The following is a 26,367-nucleotide window of genomic DNA, read 5'->3' as shown; positions in this document are numbered from 1 at the left end:
AATAAGGAGGAGTACCATTTATGAACGCTCGAATGAGACATGCAAGGATATCAATGTTTGTTCTCTATCCTGAAAGGACAGAAAGGACGTCCGAATTATTGACACACATGAATATCGTGATGTTTTGTTTAAGGAAACTATAACCTAAATTCTAGATTCGCCATTACGATTTGATCGTATTGGTCATGACTCCAGTACACCTCATCCAAAATAGAAATATTGATGTGATAAGCGATTGTGATGGACTTGCCTTAGTCTAGCTTTTATCCGTGAATGCATGCAGCTAGAAGGTAACCGTTACCGTGAGACTTGAACGCGTACCTGAGGTTAAGACAAATCGATTTATAATGGATTTCCAGTTTCCATGTGATCACATACTTTTTTATAGTAAATACGTTTTATTCGGCGTAGCTATCAAACGTTTACCTCTAAAATTACCTGTATCAACAGTTTATAGAATGTTTGCGAAATTGCCCACCAGAAGACCCGAATGAATAGATCAGAATATTTAATTGTCTGATTTGATAGAAATACCCCCCCCCCCCGCCCCCAGAACATTGACCACATAATTGCGTCCTTTTGTAGATGAACTAGTACAGCGTATCGGATGTAACACTTATCAGTGTAGGGAAAACCTGACTATACTCTACATATTATAACGACACATAGACGCAGACTTCGGCCCAGTTACGATTACGCATTGAATTCCTACTCGAAGAGAGTACTTCGGAGTAACTCTGTTTAAGCATGGTTACAGTGCCACAGCGATGGCAAGACTAAGTGAGTTGTTGACAAGCAGCTCCATTAGCTCCCCCACCAAGTAAAGGCTCTACAAGTACCTCGTAGTGTCCATTCTACTGTCCGGCTGCGAGACAGACGCTTCACGCATACACACAACAGAGGCTACATGTCTTTTAATACAAACTGTTCGAAGACCGCTCCGCATGCCTTACATGGAGCACATGACCAACGAATATAACCTGAACATGGCATGGTGCCGTCGAGGTCTTTATTTAGAAGAAAAGCTGGATGGACAATTTGATAGACTGAATGTCCCTAACGATGGATGAGGTACTCCCAGCAGCCCACAACAGACCTGACTGGCGGAAGATCTGTGTGGATCCTCACACCCTCAATGGTCAGACGAGTCAAAGGAATGATGATGATGATGATGATGATGATGATGATGATGTTATTGTTGTTGTTGATGATGATGATGATGATGATGATGATGATGAAGACTACGAGGAAGATGATGACTTTAATAAACCAATGTTATTATAACTTAATCGTGAGAAATATGTAAGTTTTATACCTACTCGCGACTACTTCGAATCATTTTGCTCAAACATGCGTTAAGTACTGATTCTACTAAGCAAACTTACTCAAACTTGTCGAAATAGCAGCATTTGTTCTGTATATACATGCATGGCGATATATTGTTTTACCATATAACTCAACGTTTTAGAGTAAAAACCTCGTGGTTCATACAAACATAATATAGATAAAACACCACTTGAAAATAATAGTACTTTTATTAACACATCAATAATTATCATACCATAACTGTATGCACTCAGTAAACAAAATTCACGAAATGCCTGCAAGTACAAGCATGGCATTTATGCAATATGCATTCAGGGGACATTACTCGAGTAGTTCTCTATGCTACTGTCAACTGGTAGTTACATCCATCAGATACAACTGCAACTCTAGCGATAACAAAATTACTATGTTAATATTTTTTACCTAGTACACTTTGTTTGCGTTTGTTTGTATTAGCACATTTTATACCAGCAATGAACATTATATCTAATTTTAAATTACTATAATAAATATCATTTGTGAACATGTTTCGTTACTTATTAGTAATGACACATACTGGAATTTTCATTATTGTCAGACAATAAAACAACAAATGCGATTTCCCCAACTTTATTTTGTTCGTATCCTCGTTCTATAGCTACAGCGCCGCCTTGCGGCCTCTATTATGTCACGCGGTACATTCCGGACGTAAACCCTTCGCTCAGGTGACGGTGTCCTTGATTTCTTAGAAACGGCGGGAGCGTCGAGTATCAAACCACGCCGTGAAGAGTATGGATACTCCGTCGGCGGAAGCGGAAGTGGCGCGTTAAGCGGCGTACCGTCTTTATGGGTAACGATGTGAATATTTGGGACTGACGCGACCTCCCCTTCCTCTTTACTCTCCGATGACCGGCTTCCGTCGTCGATCGAGGCTCCGTTCTCTGCAATAGGTTCGAAACACGTGTCGTCTGATTTGTGTCCCGTTTTCGCGGTAAGCGGACAAATCAATAACACCGTCCTTGTCGGAGGTGAAAGAAGAATAGTCGTACTTCGGAATCTTTGACTTCAAAGACAAGTCGAGCGACTCGTGTGTCAGTGAGCGCTTCAGGATGTTGTGCTCGGTGCGTCTGATGACGATGATGATGATGATGATGATATGATGATGATGATGATGATGATGATGATGATATGATGATGATGATGATGATGATGATGTGATGATGATGATGATGATTGATGGATGATGATGATGATGATGATGATGATGATGATGATGATTGATGATGATGATGATGATGATGATGGTGATGATAATGATGGTGATGATGATGATGACGACGACGACAACGACGACGACGATGATGATGATGATGATGATGATGATGATGATGATGATGATGATGATGATGATGATGATGATGATGATGATGATGATGATGATGATGATGATGATGATAATGATGATGATGATGATGATGATGATGATGATGATGATGATGATGATGATGATAATGATGATGATGATTATGATGTTGATGATGATGAAGTTGTTGTTGTTTCTATCTGTTACCACTTTAATAAACCAATGTTATTATAACTAAATCGTGAGAATTATGTAAGTTTAATACCAACTCGCGACTACTTCGAATCATTTTGCTCAAACATGCGTAAAGTAGTGATTCTACTCAGCCAGCTTACTCAAACTTCTCGAAATAGCAGCATTTGTTCTGTATATACATGCATTGCGATATATTTTTGTACAATATAACTCACCGTTTTAGAGTAAAAACATCGTGGTTCTTACAAACTTTATATAGATAAAACACCACTTGAAAATAATATTACTTTTATTAACACATCAATAATTATCATAACATAACTGTACGCACTCAGTAAACAAAATGCACGAAATGCCTGCAAGTACAAGATTGGCATTTATGCAATATGCATTCAGGGGACATTACTCAAGTAGTTCTCTATGCTACTGTCAACTGGTAGTTACATCCCTTCAGATACAACTGCAACTCTAGCGATAACAATACTAATATGTAATATTGTTTACCTAGTACACTTTGTTTTTGTTTGTCTGTATGAGCACATTTTATACCAGCAATGAACATTATATCTAATTTTAAATTACTATAATAAATACCATGCATGTTTCGTTCCTCATTAGTAATGACACATACTGGAATTTTCATTATTGTCAGACAATAAAACAACAACTGTGATTTCCCTAACTTCATTTTGTTCGTATCCTCGTTCTATAGCTACAGCGCCGTCTTGCGGCCTCTATTATGTCACGCGGTACATTCCGGACGTACACCCTTCGCTCAGGTGACGGTGTCCTCGATTTCTTAGAAACGGCGGGAGCGTCGAGTATCAAACCACGCCGTGAAGAGTATGGATGCTCCGTCGGCGGAAGCGGAAGTGGCGCGTTCAGTGGCGTCTCGTCTTTATGGGTAACAATGTGAATTTTTGGGACTGACGCGACCTCTCCTTCCTCTTTACTCTCCGGTGACCGGCTTCCGTCGTCGATCGAGGCACCGTTCTCTGCAACAGGTTCGAAACTCGTGTCGTCTGATTTGTGTCCGTTTTCGCGGTAAGCGGACAAATCAATAACACCGTCCTCGTCGGAGGTGAAAGAAGAACAGTCGTACTTCGGAATCTTCGACTTCACAGACAAGTCGAGCGACTCGTGTGTCAGTGAACGCTTCATGAAGTTGTGCTCGGTGCATGTTTCCCGGGTATGACGTCGTACATACGTCATATCGGGACACGAGCTTCGACTACCGGAACGCACCTGGTATCGTTCTCTTGGACTGATATCGCTGACCGACGATATACTGGAGTGTGGACTTAAATTTTGATGGCAGACGGGTGACTTTGTGCCATAGATTGAGTCGTCCTCGGTTTTAATAGAAATGGTTTTAGGTTCCTCCAGTTTATGCCCAAATGCTGTGGCAAGTTGTTTGACGGTCATTGGTATCGGTATAGGGATAGGTACAGGAAGCGGGAGAATTACTGGAAAGGGAAACATCATGGTGACAGGTGGCATGCCGGGAAGGGACTGAAAAGAGTGGCCAGCCGGCGCCGGAAATGGGCCTGGAAGGACGCCATTTTGTAAGAAATGAGGAAAGTCGACGGGGAACAAGCTACTTGTACGCCTGTCCGGAAGTGGTGAGTTCCGATGCTCTCGTCTGGGTGACACTGACGGTGCGTGATTCACTTCCGCTCTATTAGGAGTCAATAGTGCCGACGCAGCAGTCTGATCCTGTTTAAAATGTTTATCATTCGATTTCATGACGCTGCATTTGTTGGCGTCTTGGTTTTGATTTGGCGTCGGTGTGTATGCTGCCAGCATTTGTCCATATTGCATCATACCGGGCGGCAGGGAGCCGAGGAACTGTGCGTGTTGTAACCAAGGCGCCATACCAGCCATGAGTGGATGCAGAAGATGAGGCGGAATTCCCCCAGTCATATCATGTGCGGGCGAGCGCTGAACATCCGGCCGCTCAACACTAGACTTCTCACTGTCATTTAGCGCCGATGTCCGATTTCTTTTTGAACATGAATCGTGTTTGGCGTGTTCAATGTGAGTTTGTGACCGGTCTTTTGTCTCTTCTCGCGTGTGTACCTTCAACGACAAATCAAGAGTCTGATCATGCGCACTCGAGGTTCGCAATGGACCGTCTCTCCTCATTTCCCGCTCAAGTCTCTCCCTCTCTCGCGCCGTTTCCCTGGCCTCCGCGGCTCGACCTACTAACCAAAGATCCGGAGTAATCAAAATCTTCTCCCGGAACTTCCGGTCACCACAGGAAACCACTTCACCTTTACCGTCAGTTTTTTCAAGTCTACCTGATAGCTCCTGCGTCTCCTGACAAAACACACTCATCTTGTACTGATTCAAACACTTTTCACTACAGAACTGCAGCTGTGTTTCTCCGTCGGTGAATTCTACGTAGTTCAGCGCGTGCCGCACGTGCTTGCACCAGTCACATGACTTGCTCTTCTTGAACGATGCCCGTCGGCACTGGGTGAAGCATTGCTCGCTGCAGAATTCCCGGTTTCCCGACGGCGTGTCTAGTTTCAGCTGATGGTTCGCATATTTATGGCACCAAGAACACTGCTTCTGGTCTGAGGATGCTTCGTCGTTACTTCCGGTGTCTGTCTCGCCCGATTGAACTAAAATGTTTCAATAAATGTGTAAGCTCTAAACCCAAAACACCAATTACTTGCTTTCAGCCTCCATGCAATATCTCGAGCAACGAGCAATTTCTTTAAGAAATCATTTTGACCCTATGGGCACGACTTTAATGAACTAAGTAGAGGGGCACTAGACAATGTAACACACCAAATATTATACGCTTGACCCTTGCGGTTTCAAAACTCTGGGGATCTATATATGCAGCAGACCAAAACTATTTCAAAAACTGTGCAACCCATTCCTGTGAAGGTTCGTGAAATCTGAACATCAGCTCAGGAGGGGTTGTCGTTTGAATAAAAAGTTTACAGTTGACGCACGATTGACGGGAAACGACGGACAAAATGCGATCCCAAAAGCTCTCCTTGAGCACGATTACGGAATCTAATATATTCCATAAAGGGAATCTGGCTCACAAAAAGATGATAAATATTAAAAACGGAAATTATAAACGCACCTGTTGGTTCTTTGTGCGTCTGTGTGTTGATCAGATTCATATGATGGCGGGCCAACGAACCGCTCGAAGCCGGATACAAACCTGAAACAGACGTTACATTTTGTTATGTTCCGGATAGTGACCTTACCAGCAGCAGCAGTAGAAGTGACAGTAGCAGGAGCAGAAGTATTAGTAATAGTAATAGTAGTAGACGTACAAGCAGTATCAGTAGAAGTAGCAGCAGCAGCAGTAGAAGAAGTAGTTATTGTATTGATAGTAGCAGTAGTAGTAGAAGTTCAAGCAGTAGCAGTAGAAGTAGAAGCAGCAGCAGTAGTAGTATTAGTAATAGTAGTGATAGTAGCATTATTATTATTAGTAGTATAAGCAGTATCAAGTAAAAGTGGCTGCAGCAGCAGTAGTAGCAGCAGATGTAGAAACAAAATATAGTGAAAAAAGAAGACTTGCAATTACATTTGCAAAACACTCAAATGAAATGTAATTACAATTATTGATAATATAATCAAACACAGACTATTGTTTTGTATTTATTTTTACAAATAATCTTTAAACAGATTTGCTTCTCCATTTTCAAGACTTCAATGCCACCTGAACGAGTGTCTTGCGCTTCGAGGATATTGCACACGTCCGTGAAACAGATCCGGTTTAAACACGGTCCCAACAGATAGCCGCTCGACAAGCAACGCAAATGTCTAATTAAATGTGTGTTATATCATTTCCATATATTTTTACTGGAGATTGGGATTAATAATACTGTATTAAGATATCGAATTCACAAAACGATACCGATTATAGATCAAATGACAGAACTTTAAATTGGCGTGTAAATTTATACCGCCATGCAATCTACCAGGTGTCGATAAAAGTAGGTCGGCAGGGGTCAGCAAATTGAATTGGAGAAAAACAATATATGAGCCTTGCTCTGGGAAAACGGGATTTAATGCATGTGCGTAAAGTTCCGTCCCAAATTAATATATGAAGTTTACACAGGATTATCAGGGACGACACTTTCCGCCTTAACTGTATTTTCGCTATGAAGAGATTTCATTGAAACGATAAAAGCGGATAGTGGCGTCCCTGTTTAGCCTGTGTGGACTCTTTACGTATAATTATGCGTAAAGCCCCGTTTTCACAGAGCGCGGCTTAATTATAGGCTAATGTACTATTATTTTTTTATTATGTTATTTCTTATATATATCACTGTGTCAATTATGTAATCATTTAATTTAGTCATTTGGTCATTAAGATCACCTGCGAAAGAAAACTTTACAACAGTGCAGGATCACGTGACTTCAATGGTTTCACAATTGAACGTTAATAGATGTAAACACACCGGTATGTGGTGCTTTTCTTCAAATAACTTTGTTAAACAATTTTTCTTAAGAATTTCAACTAGTGCATAAAAGACAGTTTTTTATTCTGCTAATGGCAATGTGAACTACATCAGAATTACTTGATTACATATGACTGTGTTCTTGCAAAAAATCGATCTGTAATGCATTTACGTTCAAGGTAATGTTGTACGCAAAGTGAAATTTTCGCACCGATTTCAGACGTATTGGTGGTTCTGGTGCTGTTGTTGGTGGTGGTGGTGCTGGTGTTGGTGTTTGCTGGTGTCGGTGGTGGCGGCGGCTGCGTTGGTGGTGGCGGAGGTGGCGGCTGTAGCGGTGGCGGTGGCGGTAGTGGTGGTGGTTTTAACATTTAATTGTCGTGTAATCGTTCATAGTTCATGGACGACACATAGTTACTAGCAACGTTCATTACTCTTAAATTACTGGTGTGTAGCCTTTCATTCAATATCTCGGCATGCGCGTATTGCCATGTTGACGAGATTTGCATTAACTACCATTTTCCCGTGTCGCGCATGGGACAAGTCTGTCCGTCTCTATTAATGTTAATTTCTCTGCATAATGTGGGATAAAATATTCAACAATACCATATATCAGTTTCTATGCCAATTTAATGTCTGACATTACTAATATTTTCAATTATACAAATACGTTGTGATTGCTACATGATTGTGTCTTTTTCCATCTGTTCACCTCTAGATCTAAATGCTAACTGATTATTTTTCCATTGATCAGTGTTATATACGTGCTTAGTGCTGGTTGATTGGGTTACACCCGGGAACAGAGCGTTCAAGCTTTTACATGCATCGAAAAGTATTGTTTCTGTATTGTGTGTAACAAAGGCAAGCAAACACCACCGCCTAAACCCTTTATGTCAACAGCGTCGAAGCCAATATAAGATAAGAGTGTTGTTAAACACACAACCTATCTATATACGATATTTGATCTTTTACTCTGTTCATTTTGTGACTGCACTTTTGTGACTGTCATATTTCATACATAAAGTAATCCCAAAATATTCCACGTACAAATTCCTACCATAACGTGACACAACCTATCCTCTCAATTTGATTTTTATGTATTTTATGATACAGAAAAATCTTAAAGAATTTAAGTATGGAAGTAAACGAAAACATATTAACACATATGATGAAATAATAGTACACGCAAACATGAAAACATCAGTGACTGTCATATTTCATACATAAAGTAATCCCAAGATAGTCCACCTACAAATTCTTACCATAACGTGACATAATTATCAATTGCCCTTATTATTGCTGTTGAAAGTGGTTTGGTTAGGTGCGTTGTCATTGTTGCTGTTATCTAAGTTTTCACACACGTAGCGCATTTTTTGACAAGTTATGCATATTTTTTCCTTGTCATCGTGTTTACGTCATTGATCAGTTTCTTTACCGCCTACATTCAATATCACACCCTCATATCAAAATACAAAACCGCCACAAAGAGCTGAGCATGTATTCATATTAACATGTAACTACGTATATTGGAATAACATCTAAATGTAGTCAACGAAGTATTAAATGTCCGCTTTAATAGGTAACATGATCCCAGCCCAATTAATACATGCTCTGTATATTTAATATCGTTATCATCAACTATAAAATGAAGAACCAACAGCGCGAATAAAGTACGTTCTTCATTATATACTTATGCGATGTTGAATAAGAATTCAATAGTTTTATATTAATGAATTCCGTTCTATACGGATGATGTCGATGAAGAGATTGATGATCATGACCACATAACTGTTCATGATGATGATGCTAGTGCTGCTGTTGCTGCTGCTTTTGCTGCTGCTGATGATGATGATGGTGGTGGTGGTATTAGTGATGATGATGATGATGATGATGATGATGATGATGATGATGATGATGATGATGATGATGATGATGGTGATGGTGGTGATAATGATGATGATGATGATGATGATGATGATGATGATGATGATGATGATGATGATGATGATGATGATGATCAGGAGGAGGAGGAGGAGGAGGAGAACAAGAAGAAAAAGAAGGAGCAGGAGGAGGACTATGACGTCAATTATGATGACTGAGATGCTGAAGAGTAAGCTGCTTGTTCTGCTGCACTTAATCATGATGATGATGGTGATACATATTATTTACACATATGGGCACTGGAGAATTATTTACAGAATGATTAGCGCACAATGTTATGGCGGTGTCGTAAGTGGTCAATATGGTGAATACAGTATTGTTTTCGAAATCTTGAAGGAAATATATTTGATTGTAACTCAATCTTGAAAGACTTTCGGATTTTTTTTATGAATTCAGTTTTCTCCCCAAACGCTTTTCGAAGATTAAATAACACAGTTTAACACAGATTCCTGTCTTCCTATAAAACCTAAATCGCCTGATGGAGAAGATTAATTTTCAAAAGCACCCCTGTTAATTGCGGTTGAAACACTGGCTTTCTTTTTTGAGCATCATTCCACTTGGATCATAAAAACACATGTAGTAGCAGAAACTTGAAAAACCAAAGTTATCTCTATCGATAATGTGTCTGCGATTTAGCTGAGAATCAAGACACACGATTCCCGGAGCTTGGTGCAGTCGGATGTTTTTGTGGAATTCGACCAATGGCGGCCATATTGGCCTATGCTTTCTTTCCCCATAATAGGTTACACGACACCAAATCTTGGCAGAATGCTGGCTCCAATAGCATCATTCGATCCCGGTGCTTGAATTTCATGATAACCAAACATAGATCATTGTGTTGTCAGATATGATTAATGTCTGACATGTTCATTAAAGCTTAGTGCCCAGGGAAACAGAAAATTCATATGAAATTCTAAACGCCTTCAGTGAAGCATTTTCCTTTAGGTAGTGTCATGTTGCCGAATAAAAATCCGTAAAGCATTTTCTGGGAAACATAAAGAAAATCGCGTCTGGTAAAACCAGACTGTCTCTAAGCGTAGTGTTACTAAGTGCCGAGAAATATAAACCCAGCTTTGTGCTCAGTCCATTTTGTGAAAATGAGAATACGAAATAAATAGTATTTATAACAGTCATAGATATTTAAAACGGGGAATATAACACTCTTGTTTTAACCCAGTTTTGCCAAGAGTCTAGAAAAAAAAAACTTGGCAAACAGCGTAGACCCTGATGAGACGCCGCATGATGTGGCGTCTCATCAGGGTATGCGCTGTTTGCTTAAAGGGATTTCTGTAAGAAATATTCTAAATATAGAAATAAATATACTAGACATCCCTAATTTTGGAAATAAATGGATCCAATTTTGAAGGATGGGAGAGTCCACTAGGCGTAAATAGGTCAAGCATGTTATTTATTGAATAATCTACCGCTGTATTTGTTTTCGTCGTTTTGTATTGATAAATATTAAAATTGAAACACTATTAAAATACGCTTCGAATCTGAGAATCTTAATATACTATGTGTTCAAAGAACGCGGTGATATTCTTTAAGTCTTGAAACAAATGAAGAAAGTCCGATTTAATATCAAATTCTCAATACTTACGATGTCGAAGACGAGATTTCAGCCTAGCAGCAGTTGACTTCCGCTTGTCACATTTAACGTCATCGATGACGTCACTAGTCTCGTCCTCCTTGTCGGCGTAGTTGTCGAGGTTCAGGTTCTCCGTATCGCGGCTGTTAACTTTATCGTCATACCCGAAGAGTCCCAGCAATTCGTTCATAGTATGCTCAGCGTAGTTCTGAAAATAAATTAGAAATGAGCTTCGCTCTTGGAAAACAGGGTTTAAATGCATGCGCGTAAAGTTTCGTCCCAGATTAGCCTGTGCAGTCTTCACAACCTAATGAGGGACGACACTTTCCGCATAAACTGGATTATCGACAAGAGGAGACTTCCTTTTTTACGAAAAAATACAATTGAAGCGAAAAGTGTCGTCCCTAACAAGCCTGTGCGGATAGCGATCATCTGCAAATTCAGCTCTGCGAGTTTTAGCAAAATCCGCAAAGTAGTAAGAGAAGTTGAACACACACAATGTTTCACTAAAATTAAATGTATCGTGGTAAACAGACAACGGGCCATAATTCTGCCAAACCTCGTCGCAGCTAGATTCCTTTATTACACACATAAACGCATTTATGCCGAGTGGACTCTCCCATCCTTCTTAGTTTGATCTCTTTTTTTTCAAAAATTAGGGATCGCTGTTATATTTATTTCTATATTTAGAATATTTCTTACAGAAATTCCTTTAAGCAAAAAGCGCAGACCCTGATGCGGCGTCTCATCTGGGTCTACGCTGTTTGCCAAGGCATTTTTCTAGACGCTAGACATAAATGGGTTAAGGTCATTCAACTGAGTAAGTTTGCGGTAGATCCATTCAGTAGTTAAAGATGAGATAAAACAACACGGACGTACGGACTTTCGAACGGACGGACGGACGGACAAGTGCAATACTTAACGGGTTTACCACGTGTGTCATTAAAAATACTACTCAGTCCGCAATTAATTAAACTAAATAAAACATGTCATAATTTGGTACGCGCAATAGTTTGTGATGCCTCTGGTGTTAATCAAGCATGTATAACGAGTTCGTCCCAATATCTGTTCAAGCGAATGCCTGAGACATCGGACAGTATCAGTATAATAGCTCCTATTTCCCAATGTCGTGGGGTTATTGGCGGCGGAAATGGTGCTATCTGTTCGGATGCTTTTAGTACGTATTTTGATACTTGTTCTTGTATATTATGCATTTGCATATTTGTCTCGATGTAAGAAAACTGGGCTTAATGCATGTGCGTAAAGTGTCGTCCCATATTAGCCTGGGAGTAGCGATACGTTTTTTCCCTTATAATACCTTGCAGACACATTTAGCACAACAATAAATTTGCGTCCGCATAATCCCAAGTTTCATAAGACAAAACCACTTTAAACATATTAAATTTTATTTTAATATAAACACATCATATCAAAAAAGGTGGAACGTATCAAATTACGCAATGCATAACCTGTGTATCATAAAACAGATAGCAATATAGTACTGACATATTTTGGAAAAAAAAAACTAAAACTGCACCATATGTGTTTAAAGCAAAGTTGTGCATCTTCTTTTAGAGCGGATTCTATTCCCATGGATATTCTTTTACAAATCAGATTTTCACACGCTGCTTCTCTTTACAAGTTCATCATATACGTGTTTAAACCTATGTTTCCTCTCTATAATTTCATATATTACCTTACACTCGCTAAATCAGATATTATAGTATAACGTGACATCAACTTATGGTATAGTCTATATGTGTATTATTCGACGTGGTATTTATCACTACGGCCTGGATACATAACACCTTAAAAGAAACACAACCTCGTTTAGAAAATGCTTTAATTGAGAGCATGATGGCATGTTATATGAAATCAGTTTAAAGGGTAATATGCACGGAATATAATAAAAGCTTATTTAACAAGATGCGTTTGTGAAACACAATGTCCCCCTATATGACGTTTGACTTTGAAGGATGACCTTGACTTTGTGAAGGATGACCTTGACCTTTCACCACTCAAAATGTGCAGCTCCATGAGATACACATGCATGCCAAATATCAAGTTGCTATATTCAATATTGCAAAAGTATTCATAAAATAAGCGATTTTGGCCAAATATATTTGACCTCTGATCTTGAAGGATTACCTTGACCTTGACCTTTCACCACTCAAAATGTGCAGCTCCATGAGATGCACATGCATGCCAAATATCAAGTTGCTATCTTCAATATTGCAAAAGTATTTATAAAATAAGCGATTTGGGCCACATATATTTGACCTCTGACCTTGAAGGATGACATTGACCTTGACCTTTCACCACTCAAAATGTGCAGCTCCATGAGATACACATGCATGCCAAATATCAAGTTGCTATCTTCAATATTGCAAAAGTATTCATAAAATGAGCGATTTTGGCCATATATATTTGACCTCTGACCTTGAAGGATGACCTTGACCTTGACCTTTCACCACTCAAAATGTGCAGCTTCATGAGATACACATGCATGCCAAATATGAAGTTGCTATCTTCAATATAGCAAAAGTTATTGCAAAATGTTAAAGTTGGCGCAAACAGACAGACCAACAGACAGACCAACAGACAGACCAACAGACCAACAGACAGGGCAAAAACAATATGTCCCCCACTACTATAGTGGGGAACATAAAAATGTTAAATTCAATCATGTTAATAATTTAAAGTCGATGATGTGTCAAATATATTGTATTGACCTTTGGTATTGTCGAAATTATAGTCGAAATGGATAAATTAAAATGAACGAATGAAAAAAAACACCTTCTTATTTCTTATTTAATCGATCTTCAAATTGTTCTTTGTTAATAAGAGATATGTTTTACTATATTATTTTATATTGTGTAGCTTCTTGGGATTCTCTCGTTGTATTTGCGATAAGATGCTAATAGATGTTCATTCTCGTGTTAAGCATGCTGTAGACTTACCCTCATAATCATAAAGCAAAAATAAAAGAAGCGCCAACTCGCTCAATACAGCGCAAAATCTCTCAATATGGAAGAAAACGTAACTGTTTGATTGACATATTGTTTCAACCGGATATTTTTTAACGCATTCAAATAATGTTCCTTCGCGCATTTAAGTTCCTGGTTCAGAGGTTGTTTCCCAAAAAAGCAATAAAAAACATATTATCGTTAGTAATTATTGAACGTTTTTTTATTGAGCGTAATTGTCGGAGTTCTTCCATTAGGTGGTACCTGCTATTCCACTTACTAATATTTATTTTTTTTAATCAGTAAAACAACTATTGCAATATGTGCCTATTTTTAGATATATCATGAAAAAGATAAACTTGCGATCAACTTAAAACGTTTATGGTACACGACCCCAGTAGCATCAGCCTCTATAAGCGACTAATGACAGCGCGGCTGCAGATGCGCCATAAGAGGCACAATTCCCACACAAGGAGCGCTATGAGTCAGCAGATGTCACCAAACACTGTTTACTGCCGCATAGGTTAAGGGTATGTGATTTAAACTTTATCTCACCGTAATATAACACATAATCATGCTTCATTAAACAGTTTACTCTTCACGCAGGTACAAATTGTTCACAGAAATTGTGAAGCGCTTATTTTGAATATGTCATCATAATGATTATCATCATTATCAACATCAAACATTAATAACTTTCGTCACGATTATCCAGAAAACCGTCGTCAATATCATCATTACTGTTCGGTACAGTATAAATGTACATTATATTATATTAGTCCTACACATCGACTAGATTATCAACTTCGCCACAATTATTATTTCATCATCTCTAGCACCATCGTCTCAACTACACCAACACCGTCATCCTGATCAACAACGGAACAGTTTATCATAATCGTGATTTTGATAATAAAAAAGATGTAACACAATGCTATGAAGCATTATTTTTTACTGCAATTTTAATAACTGTCACATGCATAATACAATGTGAACAAATGCATAGGTTTTTTATCATAACAAACTACGGCCTAGTGGTCTAATCTATACGCATAGAACTACAAATCGTTGCTAATTCATCGATATACGAGACTACGAGAGTTGTTTTTACGTAATAAAAAATATGTAAAAAAATGAAATACCTTCTAAAACCTTGGCACTCTACTATCCACAACAAAAGGAACTGCACAGTCATTCAAAGCAGTCACAACATAAATGGACCGTAGGTGTTTGAAAAACAAGATTATTATAACTAAACTATGTACATTCTTTTTTCTCCCACTTTCAAACTTATCAGAGGCGCAACACAAAATACCTTTGTCATACTTCGGCCTATCAGCAAATCAGCCTGTCATAGGATACCCTAAGGATCGTATAATTTGCAAATTTCGAGTTTTCATAATTACTAAACTTGGCAACACCGTCAGGGCTCGGCCCAAAGCCACTTTGACATTGCAAGCTATGAAAGACGGCGCGAAATTGTTTTGTAACGATCTCACAACCTCATGTGTCAGCTATCGGTAACTCTACACCGCGCGAAACTAGACACCTATAATGAACGATTACAAATAATTTTTAAAAGAACTTGACAGGTGTTGGCCTTAAAAGCGAGAATCGCTTTAACGAACCGACCATAGCGTGTATCTTGTTTCTTCACCGTGAAATTCAAGCCTCTTTCTAAAACATGCACGGTAATATTGATAGGGGAGGGAGTTTAATGTGCCAACATGCGTAATTCAATGGCTTGCAAAATCGGTTCAACCCTAATGTTGTCTATCTTCGCGCTTGTTTTATTTTTCAACGATTTTCGGGTTGTTGACGATGATATCGACATCCGAGTGAAAGATAGAGACATATTTCATTATTATGTAAAAGGCTACTTCTCGAGTACGTGTATCAATTCGGTTTAAAGCGGGAAAATCCAAATCATAACGAAATCAAAATGACATTTTTAATAAATTAAGTGCTCTAAAACGCTTCGATAGTTTAAAAACAAATGAATATATGCCTTTTTGTCACATGCTGATGGACCATAATGCCTTACATGAGAGTCAATGATAGCGACGTAAACGTTAAATGAAAGGATTTCTTAAATTTTTGCATAATTTACAGTTATTTGTTTTGCTAAGGTCTTTGTAGTTAATTAGACGTTTTTATAGTTTCGTGGCTTATTGTTTTACATGTATACTTGTTTTTTGTTTTGTATTTGTATACGTTGTCACTGCGATTTGTATGATATGCATTTTATGTATCTCTCAATTGTATATTAGGTGATTATTTGATTCAACATTTATTTAACTGTATTTTTTATTTTAGTAATGTAAATTTTGTACTACCAATTTTTTCTAATCGTATAGATCGTTATCAGCTCATGTTCTTGTCGTGTCTTTCTTTTGTGAACACACTTCGCCTCGAATGCCTATATTTGTCCGAAAAGAAATTCAAAAATCGACGTTAGTAATATAACACAATATGGAAAGTAGCAGGAGTACAGTTTCTTGTTAGATTTGTATGCTGTATTCTGAAATGTATCGATTTCAAATTAAAGGCAGTCGAAACATTATGTGCGTTCTATCCCGCGAAACCCTACCCTACAGTACAATCATGGGATGGAAAAGCATGTCAATCAAGCGTCTGGCGATTTGGCTGTCCGCGGCTCCGATTTCATGGCGGTAATAATTTGAACGAGGAAAGAGCCCTATTGGGTGTCGTCTGCAACCGAATGTTAGCAGGCGTCATGCTAGCATCAAAGTTACGGGAATCACGGCGAAAAATCGGTACACAAAAGGACCAAATCATTTTAATGTCGAGCAAAACAGAAACTTAAAATAATGTGATCAAGTTTAATGTAACGAGACCATATCAGTTATCTATATTTTGTCGGTTAACGAAGCGGACAACTAAACATAGAAACATTGTCACGATTTTCTTTAATATTAGTTGACGTTTTCATAATAGAATTTATCAGACACGTTTCTATGCGATTTTATTGCCAGAACGCCGATATATGTATTTTAGTCCGAAGTTATATTGCATATCCGGTAACAGTTTCAGATTTCAGCAAAATGACGCACACTAGGTTCACACAATGGTTTCCACATCAAAATGAACCATGACTTGTCTAGATTTTCAGCCACTAATAGCGGTATTTAATTGAAGCGTATCGAATTAAAATGTTATATTTAAAAAATACAAGGTGCAGCTCTACTATTGTTTGTACAAAACTACTCATGTGTCATATTGCTCACATGTCATATTCTGTTAAAGAACTACTTTTAAGGGATCTATAGGGAAGCTTTTTATGAATTCGGGCTGAAATATAATATTTAATGATTGTTGCTGCGGCCTATAAATCAAGTGACATATATTAATCCCTACAACGACGATTACGATAATGATATTGTAGTAGTAGTTGTTGTTGTTGTTGCTGTTGCTGTTCTGATCTTATAAAAACCAATTATAACAAGAAAAAAAAGATAATGTAATACAGTTATTTTGATGTGTATAATCCAGTATAATCCAGTATCATGAGTATGATTTGTACCTATTTAATAGGCAAAATCAGATGTGATGTTTCCACTTACATGTATATGAATTTTAAAAAAGTCATTTCTTCAGAACCACCATACCAACCAGACCATTGCAACCTTATTTATCTTATGAATATACATGTATACTTGACGTAGTTTATCGCGGAAGAAGACTAAAAGACGCGCTTGTGTAAGGTCACAATAAACTTAATATTTTCCTTATATTATTCAATGTAAAAAAGTGTAAACTTAAAGCGAAATAAATAATTTTGCTCATACAGACCCCCATAACCATACCTTTTCTAAAAGATCATGCTTAGCTGTATGAATTCAAACAATTAAAAGGTATATCATCCTTCGACCTTGAATCGGATTATCCGAAAACTCCTCAATATGATTTATCATTTATCAAAGAGAACGCTTGTTTGGGAGATCAAACGCTATAGAGTCAGACTCGAAAACCGGTATGTCTTACGTATTGCTTTAAAAACTTCCTAAAACAACGTGAGATTTGTAGATAATTTTACATACGATAGATTGATAACAGAAGTTTGAATATGTGATAGAATAAAAGCATGTTTCATTGAGAATTAACAATCTTTCAAAATTCTGCAACATGAAACCCGACCCCCTCGGGGTATAAAATTAATTCTGCACACACAATACACAGGGGTATCGGTTTCAGAGGAATTTAATACAAATGCACTGCCTTCTTACATTTATGGAACAGTTGGGTATTTTTTTAAAGGCTCTATTAATTATTTCAAGATGAGTGTGCGCCTGCACTTATATGGTTGCGTGAGCTGACCAGTTTAAGTAAACAACTTGTTTATTGTTCGGATGTGTATATAAAAGGTACCGTTATCGGATATCCAAAGTTCGGATCGTACTTGAAAACTACACCAAACTATCTAGACGTATCATATTCTCGTTTGCCTATTAACATGGGGGTTACTCATTAAGCAAACATCCATTACATGTCTGTTCTATTCTGGACATTTTGGCACCAGTGTCTATAATAATATACTTTCTGTAAATATAGGCTTTCCTATGTTATGTCGCTACCATACTCGCGCGTAATGTTAATATATAACTACTTCAGGGTTACTAGACATTATCATCTCTTTTTAACATGTTCATATATCAATGTTTAAAATAAATACATTAAAATGAGATCTTTTACTGCTTTATTGACAAATCTACCATTTTAAATCAAACAATACATCACTCTGAAATTACACCTTCTGGATTACGCTGGAACGGTTTATCCGTATACAGTGATATTTAATACAAGTTTGTTTCTGAATTGCTATTGTAATAAAATATGTACTAACCTTCTGACGTTCTGTGCTTTTCATACAATTATGTCTAACCTTAATTCTCACTGTTTAATTTACGAATAATAAATATGATCTCAATTCATGACTTTTCATGACATAAATTGATTATCAGTCGATCAAATCTTAATTTTTTATACAAACATAAATACAATTATGATTCGAAAGAAACAATATTCGCATTATTTTGACGAAATGTTCAAGAATGTGGTTCTTAATTTCCTTAACCTAATTCGTGGACTGTCTTGCAGACGGAAATTTAAGTATGTTATGTAATCATTGAAAACACTTATAGAGTGAATAATTAAATAAAATTAAAGCAATACAAATAAAGAGGCATTTTAACAGGAACGATATCTTGTGAAATCAGACACCGGCGGAAGAGCCATCATCAACATTCAAAACAGCCGGAAGATATACAGTTACGTATATGATAACGTCCAATGGGATAGCTTTATGATGCACTTGTTGAAGTTGTTTGTGAAAAGATCCAATATCCCGTTTACATTCAAATGTTGTTTTTTTTTCAATATAGATTAACATATTGGAATAAACATTCACACCTGCACGCACGCACGTATGCCATCCCGTACGCACGCACATAATCATACACGTTTTGCATAATTTACATTAATTTGACAATAACAAAAATAGATTATGCTTAAAAATCAATCCAAAAAATAAAATATTATAACATAAAATAATTCAAAAGACTTTTGCGCACAACAATGTACACAATTAAATGCTTGTGTTCGTTTTCTGTAATTGAAGTAATACCATCGATATGACCCTACTACAATTGTAGCAACATTTGCCTCAATATGTGTACGAGGTGGGGTTTGGGTGGAAGTGCGGGGGGGGGGGAAGAAACCATCACTGACATTGACTGTACAAACTTATGGATTCTTCTCCAATTCTCTCGTTCGTGATCCGAGAAAACCTATCCCAGCCCAGCATTGTATACATCGGTCCAGGTAAGTGGTGCAGGTAAAATTCCAATCTAACCAGGGATGGCACCAGCACCTAGCGTCTACACGCGTATCAAGTTACTCGAGCATTGTAACTACGCACATCGTGTCTTATACTGGTTCCACGGGATCACTGTATATTTGTTACTGTTGTTCTTTCTGTTTGTTTGTAACGTACTCGTGTGAATATTTGTTTGATATGGTCAATGCCTTTTATTTATTTTTTAAACGTTATTATTTTGATTAGCAAAGTTACATAAAAAGCCAATTGTCTTATTAAGTTCGTTTACTGGTACAGCCGTTTGATCGATTAAATGTCTATATGGGATATGGAGAATGTTCCAATATAGGCATGGGATCGAACACCGGATCACCCCCGATTGGAGGAGACCATTTCCACTATGTAACCGCGACCCTTCATAGTTTTTGAAAGATGTTTCGAAGTTTTTAACTTTTAATTTAATGCCACTTATTACAGGAACACATTGTTTTATTATTAACTTTAAACTAATTGAATACGTAATGCAGTGTCTTTATGAACATTACTTATTAAATAGCGAAATCGATCCCACCGTGAGATATGCGAAATACGGCACTTGAAAGATAACGACCATCTACGTAAAGAACTGTGGTGATAACTTTTGATATGCAAGGTATGCAGAGGGATGATATGTCGACCAACAAAACAATAAGGTCTCATTGAACAAAACATAACGTCTCATTTACCTAACCAGGTTGGGCCCTTAGTTTCATGTGTTCAAAGACAAGAACCTTCCATGACAACAATGGTACTTACCGACATCCAAATGAATAAAACAAAATTCATGTTTGTTCATCCAATCAAACCTTTTCCATAATTTGATTTAAAGATACGAATAATGCCTGATTAAATAGACTCAGTTGTAGACTCTACAACTCAAGAGCTAAAGAGAACTGAAATATATAGGGAGAAAATCATAGAAACTATTAAAGAATTGAGGACAGACAATGTGTAACACATGTGGCCTTATTCATGAAAACAATCGAATTGTTCAGTTGCACTGATCTCAGATAACACGAAAAGACGTCTGTTTCCCATTAGCCATAGGAACCAATTTTCTGTATATATCAAACAAACGGAAAGAGTCAGGTTACACCCCACTAACTCAGAAACAAGATATTGCCAATACAGGCTCAAGCGCATTATAACGTGCTGCGCGTGTAACTCGTGAAACAGCGTGTAACCTCGGCGCGTTCCAACTTAATGGCAGATGCAAGGAGATTTAGAAAATATAACAAGACCGATCGAGATGCTTCCTTTGGGATCAAATTTCAGATATGTAAATAGGTACATGCGCATCAGGTAATAGTTATGATATAGAGTCGTAGGTACGGGCGCCATATGTTGTGTATCGGTGTTGTGTATCTTAAACTATCCGGTTATTATTGTGGTTCGTTTCTTTAAAGCCTGAGTTATGTCAAAATAGTAAAGCACCTCGTCTCTTAGGTACGTTAATCAATTGAATAATCCACGTTTCCGAATTGCAATTCATAAACCCAATCAATGTCTTAAAGGTATTGCTGTAGAGCATTGTAAGGATATGAGCACATATTAAGTACCATGTGGTTTTTTTACGGTAAACCGTTGTAGACTTACGTAGCATACAAACACGGTTTGACGTTAATAGTTCGTGTCTAGCTAATATTTGTTTGGAGGACAAACAATTATTTGATATTATTATATTGTACGTTGTGTTTTATTTTATAAAATAGCAATGTACAATATTTGTATCGGCCTAAGTAATACGTTTGTTGTCGGAACGGAATTACTTGGCGACTAAATCGCAACATCGGTGCAAAAAGGTACCATGTGACATTGAAATTATAAAGCACATGGTACCTTTTTGCACCAATGGGGCGAAATGATGCTTAACTAAAGGGGATTCTTCGGATTTGTAGATATACTGCTTGCTAAAATGATAATTTTCCACTTGCTAGTTCATGGCAAAAAGCTATATACTTTTTTCGCAGTAATTCAAGTTATATAAGTATCGTATGTTCGATTTTACAAGCGGCTATCCAAGTTATAACAGCATTTGAATCAAGTGCAATTATAACTTGGTTATACGCTTGTAAATCGACACGACTTCACACGATAAACGCACCTGGTTTAGCGTTACATTGCAACAAAGACATTGAACTTCAAAAACGTTAAAATATTACCAATTGTTTATTTCATTAATGGCCCAGTGGTTACTGCGTTAAGTTGAATTTTGATTCTCACAGGACGTATGTTCCAAATCCCCTTTCCTACCTCACTTTTCTTAAATAGCAAATAAATAAAACCTCGTTATTTCAGTTCGATGGTGTCAACTATAGCATAAGACCCATGGTCGCATGACGCAGCTCAAATGATTTACGACGTATCGTCGACTTCACAATACAGTATATCCTACCAAGTCTCGTGTGAAAATTTGACACTGCTTTTTAATAACCACTATCCCATTTTGCCGTAATAGAAAAGGTTAATAAATAAAATGCTAATGAAATCAATTTGCCTATAAATGGCGGTTGAATGTGTATGAAATCTGAAACCACCGAAACACTTCCACTCACAAATCGTTCCTGTTGTGGTCTGTATTTATTGATGTATAAAGGATGCGTCAAATTCGGTATGGCATGGTTTGCATAAATAACAACGGGTTAGGTTATTTGCTGCGTTTAACCAATCCGAAAATAAATTTACCCTGTATTTGACAACCTCAAATGTTCCCGTTGGTTTATTGATATCTAAAGAAAAGTCTATGCGAAAGTACAAAGGTTAAGTTATACGGGTGGACGGGGAAGGGTCATTAGCATGCAACATCTTGGAAGATATCAAAGATATTTAAGATATGTACTAAGCATTATTTGCTAGTCGAAAATAATTTCATCCTGTCCCGTAAGGAAAGACGGACAGACGGACGGCTTTTTTAATAGTAACTTAATACTGATGCTATTAATTATCATGAGTCTAACAAGGTCAAAGTGAGCAGCTTTGATCTATGATCGCAAAAAGCAACAAATGTGCAAGTAGTTGTAGCTATCGTTGTTGGTGCGAAACGAAACGGTGAAATCTTTTACACATGTCACGAAATGAAAGACGGACGGACAGTCGGGAGGACGGACAGACGGGCGGAAGGACGAACAGGTGGTAGGACGGACGGACAGGCGGAAGGACGGACGGAAAGTCGGAAGGACGGACGGAAAGTCGGAAAGACGGACGGACAGCGGAAGGAAAGACGGACAGGCGGTAGGACGAACGGACGGACGGTAGGACGGGCGGTAGGACGGACAGTCGGAAGGACGGATAGGCGCTAGGACGGACGAACAGGCGGTAGGACGGAACGACGGACACGACAATCACTATATGCCTCCCGCATCACAATTCTGTCATTACGAATGACTATACACGAAATAGCATCATGCAATACCGTATAACTTCTTTATTACATCGGTTACCATGAAACGTCATTCACTGCTTTCATGCAACATGAAACAAAATGGCTTGGTGTGATCAAATTTTTTCTCTGGTGTTAATGGATACATCAATTAACTCTATCCGATCGAACTCAGTTACCCCTTTAACCATCCCATACAAGAAAGACAATTGTGGTAAAAATATGCTTTGCATTAACTCATAAGACAGTGTTCCTTTTACCGTCCACAAACTCAACTGCAATTTGAGACGCCCTCTTAATGGAGTCAACATTTATATATTCTCAGACTCAAAGTTCATTATTATGCATACAGCTGGCCTTATATGCACATTTTGGTTTCACCTGCTATGGGAGCCGTCACTTGAGACCACCTTATCATATTCGGGTGCCATAAAACTTGAGCCACAAAGGCGTGTGAAATGATGTAACTCCTACTTGTTGAGATATATTTTTTCAAATAAATTATACTTGAGTTACTTAGTGTTTAGCGAGCTGACTTAGTCACCAAGTCACGGGTGTTATTTTCACAGATAAACCTTGAGGGCGCGATAAAAAAAGTTGTGATGAAACGTAAAGATTCCGTTTTGAAGACAATTGCATGATAATAGTGAGAATCCTAAATGAAATGATAATTAATTGTTTGTCGTTGAATTGTGCATATATATTAGTCTAAGACTCGATCTCCTCAAATAAGTAAGCATTAAAACTAACAGTTACAATAATTTTAAAGTAGGGTCCATCGAATATATCTAAGATTTGCATTTAGTGGTCTACATGCTGCGCGAACCACTTTAAAGTATAACTACTGTCACGCTTTCGAATAAACAAATATGTCAAACAACTATACCATAAATCAGGTTTGTTTTTTTGCTTTCGGTGTTACTAAATTGTGATATCAATGTTGAACGGAGCTAAATTTAACAGTGCAATAAATGCCGTTCGTACAAAATCATTATACCACCCGTTTAATTCGTTACACAACACTCTCGGTATGCCTTTAGCATGATATAATCGTATCCCATACTTAGCATACATGTATGAGCCGAGCGCCGTGAAAATGGGATTTGATGCATGTGCGTAAAGTGTCGTCCCAGATTAGCCTGTGCAGTCCATCCAGGCTTATCGACACTTTCCGCTGTTATGGCATTTTCTGTTTAAAAGAAGTATCTTCTTAGCAAAAATCCAGTTTAGACGGAAAGTGTCGTCCCTGATTAGCATGTGCGGACTATATATATATATATAAAGAGAGAGAGAGAACAATATATCATACATCAAAAGATATACATTTAAACTCAATGCTATGCGTAGCTGGCTAAGAACCATTATCATTTCGAAATACGTGACATTTAAACTTACCCGTTAATAGTACTTCATATAAATCATAAATCCTTTCTGTATGAATCGTATACCAATACAATTATTTGTATAACACTTTAATACCATCAAAATATATTCGAATACTTAAAGTGTCAATGATTAAACTATGTATTCCGACAATAAATACAGATTGAGCTTTAAAAACAAAACGGTGCGATACATGCGCCAAACATATACAACGTACGAAACGAGAAATGGATTTTACTAACAATAACCCCGTACCACACCATACCTTAATAGTCTCGGCGTCTTCCTCCTGTTTCACACTGATCTCACTGTTCGCTTTATCCGCCACACACTTCCCCTCTTCGTCGTTATCCATTTTCAAACAAAATATATTTAATACCACCCTATGGTAATCAACCCTCTTTTCAAACACTTTGCAAAAACAACAGAATTAATATTAATCAGTCTGCAGAGCAAATAATTAAACGCACAAATATACTTAATGCATAATCGAAGAACAAAAATTACGCACATTCGCATAATATTCTCATATTCAGACTTAAAGCCTTACCAATTCGACAGGCTGGATCGCTCTACATGATATCGCTGAGGAAAACGTATTCCGCTCTGTATTGACTGTATGTAATCTGACACCCATGCAACCTGATCCACAGCTATAATCCTGGCAGCGAATAGGAGCAGCCCTGCGATTCTCCCCGTATGAGATGCCGCAAAATACACGATCCTCTGTAACAGACGAACTAGTGATGCCTGCAGTTCTAAAACGCGGGTCATTGTTTCAGTCTGGTCCTAGGCCATTAGGTTAATTAATGCAGATATGTTTCTGTACAGTGATGACGAATAAAATATATGAATCAATTTTCAAATGATAATGTGAAGAAAATTGTTATTGAAAACTTGTTAAAATAAATCACCCATGGGGGAAATAAATTTAAAACCAGAATTTGTGATCGGCATCTACGGTTACATGCTGATTTGGGTGGTCATTCTGTGTATATCTATGGTACTCAGTTTGTGTATATCGGTGGTGAGGAATGTGCTAGATATTGCAGAGGTAATATAATAATATGTGCTTGTCATTTGGACGTTGATCATGCCCCTGACTTCGTGGGTGTTAGTGCTGGTAATGTCGAGGGTGTCGGTGTTATTCAGTTCGTGGGTATATTTATTATTCACTTCGTAGATATCAGTTCTAGTCATTTGGTCAGAATACACTAAATAGTTTCCCTATATAATTAATGTAAAAGCGACAACTTTAGGCCAAAATAAAGGCAACATTTTGCACATCGAGACACCCATAACCATACCTTTTCTTAAAGGTCATTCTAAGCGGAATCGATTTATGCAATAAAAAAGATATGTCATGTTCAATGCAAGAAAGAACTTGACACAAATCAAAATCGACTTTTTTGCAACTTTTTTTTCGGCCGTTTCTTAGTGGAATGTAACCTTTTTCAGTGCGATGGTTTACTATAGTCTTCAAGTTTATCATATTTCAGGGATTCAGTAGTGAACACCTATTCATGCCCTACCATTATCTCCGAAAGATAACACCCGAATAATAGATAAAAGTGTAAAACATGCCTTCCTGTCAACTATCGTATTTTTTTAGAGAGTACAGCCCTTCATGAAACGGTTATTTAGTGTACTGTAACCTATAAGACAACGTTTACTGTTAACATCGCGAAAAATAAATATTTCTCGATACTTATGAACCTATTTTCTATGTGCATGCCAAATTTCAGACCGATCTTTCACGTAGAAATGCTTTAAAATGCATTTTATTATAAAGCCTGGTAAGCCATCTGGCTTTCGCGGTAGGAGCTTTGATTAATAAAGGGAATTTAGGAGTAAAAAAGATAACCCTTAACAATAAAAATCGGTCATAATACTGGAATATTGTCACAAGCTATGTAGAAAAAGAAGTAAACAACTATCAAAA

General features: G+C 37.6%; 1 protein-coding gene across 2 annotated transcripts; it reads right to left on the bottom strand.

Annotated features, from left to right (window-relative positions):
• Positions 1-1,921: 1,921 nt before the first annotated feature.
• Positions 1,922-24,994, bottom strand: LOC127853921 (sine oculis-binding protein homolog). Of its 2 annotated transcripts, XM_052388760.1 has the most exons (5): positions 24,691-24,994; positions 10,835-11,030; positions 5,967-6,047; positions 3,643-5,490; positions 1,922-2,030 (listed from the first exon to the last, which is right to left on the bottom strand). In XM_052388760.1, exons 1-5 carry the CDS (start codon positions 24,778-24,780, stop codon positions 1,936-1,938), a joined length of 2,310 nt encoding a protein of 769 aa, XP_052244720.1. In that variant the 5' UTR covers positions 24,781-24,994; the 3' UTR covers positions 1,922-1,935. The 2 variants fall into 2 exon arrangements, with proteins under 2 accessions (XP_052244720.1, XP_052244719.1); XM_052388759.1 differs by lacking the exon at positions 1,922-2,030 and having other exon boundaries at positions 3,166-5,490.
• Between the last annotated feature and the right edge of the window lie 1,373 nt (positions 24,995-26,367).

The sequence above is a fragment of the Dreissena polymorpha genome, chromosome 12 (assembly GCF_020536995.1).
Source record: "Dreissena polymorpha isolate Duluth1 chromosome 12, UMN_Dpol_1.0, whole genome shotgun sequence".
In the NCBI taxonomy this organism is placed as follows: domain Eukaryota; kingdom Metazoa; phylum Mollusca; class Bivalvia; order Myida; family Dreissenidae; genus Dreissena; species Dreissena polymorpha.
The sequence above is the reverse complement of the archived record's forward strand: the minus strand, read 5'-3'. Positions and strand labels throughout refer to the sequence as shown.

What these genes read in the sequence shown, in the direction of transcription:
- LOC127853921 (XM_052388760.1), bottom strand. Translation starts at nt 24,780, where the DNA reads ATGGATAACGACGAAGAGGGGAAGTGTGTGGCGGATAAAGCGAACAGT. An exon ending in AAGACGCCGAGACTATTAAG is followed by an intron (nt 11,031 to 24,690) that starts GTATGGTGTGGT and finishes ATTTATTTTCAG; the next exon opens with AACTACGCTGAGCATACTAT. An exon ending in GACGCACAAAGAACCAACAG is followed by an intron (nt 5,491 to 5,966) that starts GTGCGTTTATAA and finishes GAAACATTTTAG; the next exon opens with TTCAATCGGGCGAGACAGAC.